Here is a 4,848-nt window from a genome sequence, read left to right on the forward strand (position 1 = left end):
CCTAGGCGGGCAAGATGATTTGGGGGGGGGGGGGGGTGCAAGCATACAGCAACAACAGGCAAGAGGTTTGAAACTCGGCAGGAAAGTACGTACATGACACTGGTGGGCTACGTGCTTGTGAGGGCATTCAGAATACAGGCCATGCCAGCAAACAGGCTATTGTTCAGTGAGGCGCAGTGGATTAGGATTAGGATTAGGATTGTTACACAGTGCACCGCGGCTGCCTGCTCCCCACTTCCGCCCGTGCTCGGCCCCACGCGCCAGGCCCCACCTTGACCCTGCTGTCCGGCGTGCTGATGACACCCTGACGGCCGCCGCACATCTCCGCATTGGCGTCCTGGTCAATCCTGACACCCACGCGCTCAAGCCCCGCGCATATCAGGCTGCGGATTAGCGCCGAGTTCTCGCCAATGCCTTTGTAATGGGAGGGGTGGGCGGGATTTGGGTGGAAGAGGCGGCGGGCGCCGGGCGGGATGGACACTGTTTGGTAACAAAGAGACGGGCAAAGCTGAGGGGGCCAAAACGCTGAGTCGCGCAAGAGGGCCACCACTTGGTGCCACCCAGCTGCCACTGCAGAGCTGAGCAGGGGCGCGCAGCGGGGGAGGCGGCCGCGGCGCGTTCAAAGCGCCGCCGCTGGCACCTGCTGAGAAGACCATCGCGTCGACGTGGCCGCCCAGTGAGAGGGTGTAGGCGCCAATATACTTGCGCACGCGGTACACAAAAACGTCCATCGCCAGGCACGCCTGGAGGGAGGGCGTGCGCAGGGCGTGGGCATGTCCATGCTGGCACAGGTGCATCCGCGAGCAGGGGCGGCGCATGTACCACGGCTCAAGCTGCCCGGGGTGCACACCCTGTCCAACACCTGGACCCGTTGCGCACCAGCCCTTGACACGCCTCCGCCCCCTCAAAAGCAACCACCTCAGCCAGGCAACCCCAGCCGCCGCGGCGCGCCCCAGGGCCGCGCCCACCTCGGGGTCCCCCTTGGCGCGGCGCTCGATGACCGCGCGCAGGTCGTTGTCCCCGCAGAGCCCCAGGAGGCCGCTCTTCTTGTTGAGGATGGCGTCCATGTCTGCCGCGGTCGCCCCCAGGGTGCGCATCAGGTGCAGCGGGATGGCGGGGTCGATGTCGCCGGCGCGCGTGCCCATGACCAGCCTTGGATTGGTGTTCCGAACGTGCGGGACGGCAGCTGAACAGGGGGAATGTGCTCACAAAAAGGGACAGCTCTAAATTGTGCCTTGCAGGGAGGTGGGCAAGGGAAGTGCGCTAGGCTTGGTGCACTCTCAGTTTAACCTGTCCCTTCGGAAGAGCATCTCTCTTCCTGCATTGCGCTGGATCAATGCAAAGTCGCCTTGCCACCCACCCCTCCAGCGGCGTGAGGCCCATGCTGGTGTCCACGCTTCGCCCGCCCTCCACCGCCGTCACGCTGCTGCCGTTGCCTGCACCAAGGCAGCAGGTTTTGGTGCACGCACATGAGACGACGGTAGGTGCCCTCTTCGTTGAGGGCTCCCGTCCCGAACGGCTTCCGACTCGGACCAATCGTGCCGATGTCGCACCACACATTGCTGCTGACCGTGAAACTGGTCGCAACATATCTAGCCCCGCGGCAAAACCAACTCTTTGGTCAGCCAGGCGCCGCGGGCCGCACCCCACCCACCCAGGTGGCATGTGATGGCGTTGAGCTGTCCCACTGGGCGCCCCAGCATTGCCGCCGCGGTCTCAGCAAGGTACTTGTGGCTGGGGGTGGTGGGGGTGTGGATGGGTGTCACGAGTCATGGGTTGGGCTGCACGACTCGCATGGGATGACAGGAAGCCGTGCTGCTGCCGGTCAGCATCCCTGAAAACCGCAAAGCATAAGGAGCAGCCCTAGCATGACTAGAGTCGTATGCAGCAGGGAGGGCGCACATCATACATCCATGCGCACAGCAGGGTGTGTACCTGGTGCCATGGAAGCCGTATCGGCGGATGGCGTGCTTCTTGTAGTAGCTGAGCGTGGTTTGACCCATGGGCAACGCAAGAGGTTGCGTGGGCACGTGAATGGCTGATGGGTGGCTGATGGGGCCGCTTGGGTGAGCACCATCAGGTGGCCCCAAAACGGTAAGACGAGCATGCAGGCTGTTGTGCCCACGAACGAGCTCAAACAGTCCCCAGCATGCGCGATGCCGCCTGCCAGGCCCCCAAGTCGGCAGGCGCCACTCACTCCAGGGGCAGTGCGTATATGAAGGCGTGTGGGGGCAGCGTCTGGTGAAATGCCGTGTCAAACACAGCCACCTGGGGGTGACCGGCAGTGAGCATTCTGTGGTCAGGAATCCATCCAGGGGTTCGAGGGAGGTTGAAAGCACTGTCGGGCAGCATCACAGCAAGTTGGCTGGCGTCACGCGCGGCGCCAGCGGCTCGCACATTGGGGACGGCGCTGCCGAAAACCTTCTGCGCCGCTGAGATGCCGGCCAGGCCCGGCGGGTTGTGCAGCGGCGCCAGCGTTGCGGCCTGGTGCGGCCCAACCGCGGGTCGGTGGGGAGGGGTCAGCAGCGGCGCGTATCTCTGCGACATGAGCATCCGATTTCCGCAAAAACCTGCTACCATGCACGCCATCATGCAGCTGCATGCGCGCTGCCGCGTGTGTGATCGCGTACGCGGCTGCCCCCCCCACGACGCGCGCTGCTGGCGGGCGTGTGATGCTGCGCCCGCAGCTCGCCTTTTCAATCGTCCTGACCACCCTGTCGTCGAGCAGGACAGCGTGTGCGATGTCCAGGCCGTGTACAATGCGGTGGCCAACCGCGGCCACCTGGGTAGCGGCGAACACGGTTGATTAAAGCCGCAAAGGGGTCTCACAGGCAGGAGCAAGGCCTTCGCGGCCATGGCGGCCGCCTAGCCAGCTGCCGGGGGGGGCAAGCCCGCAGCAAGTGGCAGGATGGAATCTTGGCGTTGGCATGGGCCTCGGTCACGGAGTGACATGCACGCCCCATGGGTGATCGACGCACCTGCGTTTCTGCCAAAGGGTAGCAAAAGGCGTAGCCAAGCTGGCCCAGCAGCCCAACCCTGTCCGCCCTTGCCGCCTCACCTCTTGCTCAATGGTCCTGCTGACATTGTCCCCCAGGAAACGTACAAGCTTCTCCAGTGCGGTAGTGTGGTCCATGATCGGCGTCTTGTCGTTCCATTTCCGTGTGCTGCCGTCTGGGAGCTGCACCTTGGCGCTCAGTGTGCTGTTGGCGGCGTCACCGATGCGCTCAATCAGTCCGCCGAAGCCTGCCACCAAGGGCGCGGCCGAGAAGAGCTGCGCGGGGTCATGATGTAGATAGGAGGCCGTGGGCTGAGGTAGTGTTGCACGGGGTTGTCCCGGCGGTCGGTGGCGGGCTCCCGGCAGATCAGATGGTGGCTATAGCAACAGCGGCCCACCTTAAACTTGAGACTTGAGCTTCCAGCGTTGATAACCAGCAGCCGCGCCGCTTCCGCTGCACATTCCATCGCGATGCTGCCGTGAGATCGATTCCTGAGGCTGGACTGCCTGCTATATTGATATTGAGGCACTTGTAGGCGTGGAGATTCAGCAAAGTGAATTGTTGTGATGACCGCCAAGAAGGCGTGACCTCCACACTGGGCGTCCAGCCCATTGTCCAGCGGCGCTGGGGCACGGCGTCAGCACCTGCAACCTGGGGGAATCATCACTCAGCCGCTGCGAATGTGCTTCAGGTGGCTGCACAGCTCGGTGGAAGGAAGCTGCCATGTCTAACCCACATATGCTGATGCATCACGGTATTACAGGAGACAAAGCTAAAAATGGTGAGTTCGACGGGCAAACGTAAAGCGGGTCATAAAGCGGGTCGGCCCAACCATGCATGACACACACCCGCCGCGCAGGCAGGGCTGGCCTGGCAGGTCTGACAATCGGGCGTGGGCAAGCCGCGCCTGCCGTCAACGCGGCGTGCGGGCCGGCCGCGCGCTCGTCGCCTTCTGCGGCTGCGCCTGCTGCCGCGTGGCACGGCCCTGCGGGTCCGGCTGCTGCGCCTGCTGCGGCGCCTGCTGCTGCTGGTCCTGCAACTGCTGCGACGACCGCGTCGAGAGCGAGCCGCTGCCGGCGCGCTTGAGTGCAGCCGCCGCGGGGCCGGACGCTGTTGCGCGCTTGACCACAGTTGGCGTGGTGGCCTGACCGCCAAAAGGCCCGCCCGGCGACATGCCATCTGACGCTGCCGGTTCGGGAACGGCCGCAACAGCTTGCCCGTCCCCTCCCTCCTGCGCCTGATGGAGTTGCTGCTGCTGCTGCTGCTCCTGCGGCTGCACCGCAGACTGCTGCTGCGCCTGTGTCGGCGTTGGGGTCGGCGGTTCTGCAGCCGCGGCTGCCGCTTGCGCCGCCGCCACGCCCCACCCTGCAGATTTGAGCGGAGCCTTGGACGGCGGCTTGGGCGGCGCGCCGCCGCCGCCGCTGCTGCGCTTTTCCGGCACGCCGCGCTTCTCCGGCGCGCCCCTCTTCTCCGGCGGGCCCGCCACGCCTCCGTCCTTCCCGTCGCCCGGCTGCGCCTTGTTCTGGTTCCGCCCGCGCTGCGCGCCCGTGCCGGCGAACCCGCTGAGCCGCCGCGCCTCCTCCTCCTCCATCACCCTGTGCAGCGCGCGGTAGTACTCGTCGCCGCTCTCCTCGTCGCCGCTGCTCTCCTCCAGGGCCGCGAGCGCGCGCGACACGTCGGCCGGCGGCTTGGCCAGGGCGGCGTCGCCGAGCTGCGAGTAGGCGGTGTTCCAAGTGGTCATGGCGACCAGCCGCGCCTTGAGCTGCTCGGCGGGGAGCTCCCGGACCGGGGGAATGTGGATGTTGACCACCTGGTGTGGGGCGGGGGCGCAGGGGTAGGGGTGGGGTACGTG

At 65.6% G+C, this 4,848-nt stretch overlaps 2 protein-coding genes across 2 annotated transcripts in view; both read right to left on the bottom strand.

The window, feature by feature from the left end:
- MNEG_0140 (acetate kinase) overlaps positions 1-2,003 on the bottom strand; it is a gene marked incomplete at both ends in the record, with an annotated part of 2,263 nt that extends 260 nt beyond the window's left edge. The window contains 6 exons of the mRNA XM_014051381.1: positions 272-414; positions 641-743; positions 969-1,152; positions 1,361-1,436; positions 1,655-1,734; positions 1,936-2,003. Coding sequence (XP_013906835.1) covers positions 272-414; positions 641-743; positions 969-1,152; positions 1,361-1,436; positions 1,655-1,734; positions 1,936-2,003 — 654 coding nt within the window. The remainder of the gene's footprint in view (positions 1-271; positions 415-640; positions 744-968; positions 1,153-1,360; positions 1,437-1,654; positions 1,735-1,935) is intronic.
- A 1,906-nt stretch (positions 2,004-3,909) lies between these two features.
- The window catches only part of MNEG_0141 (Bromodomain-containing protein 9), a gene marked incomplete at both ends in the record, with an annotated part of 4,539 nt that continues 3,600 nt past the window's right edge, over positions 3,910-4,848 (bottom strand). The window contains one exon of the mRNA XM_014051382.1: positions 3,910-4,806. Coding sequence (XP_013906836.1) covers positions 3,910-4,806 — 897 coding nt within the window. The remainder of the gene's footprint in view (positions 4,807-4,848) is intronic.

The sequence above is a fragment of the Monoraphidium neglectum genome (genome assembly GCF_000611645.1).
Source record: "Monoraphidium neglectum strain SAG 48.87 unplaced genomic scaffold scaffold00009, whole genome shotgun sequence".
Classification (NCBI taxonomy): Eukaryota; Viridiplantae; Chlorophyta; class Chlorophyceae; order Sphaeropleales; family Selenastraceae; genus Monoraphidium; species Monoraphidium neglectum.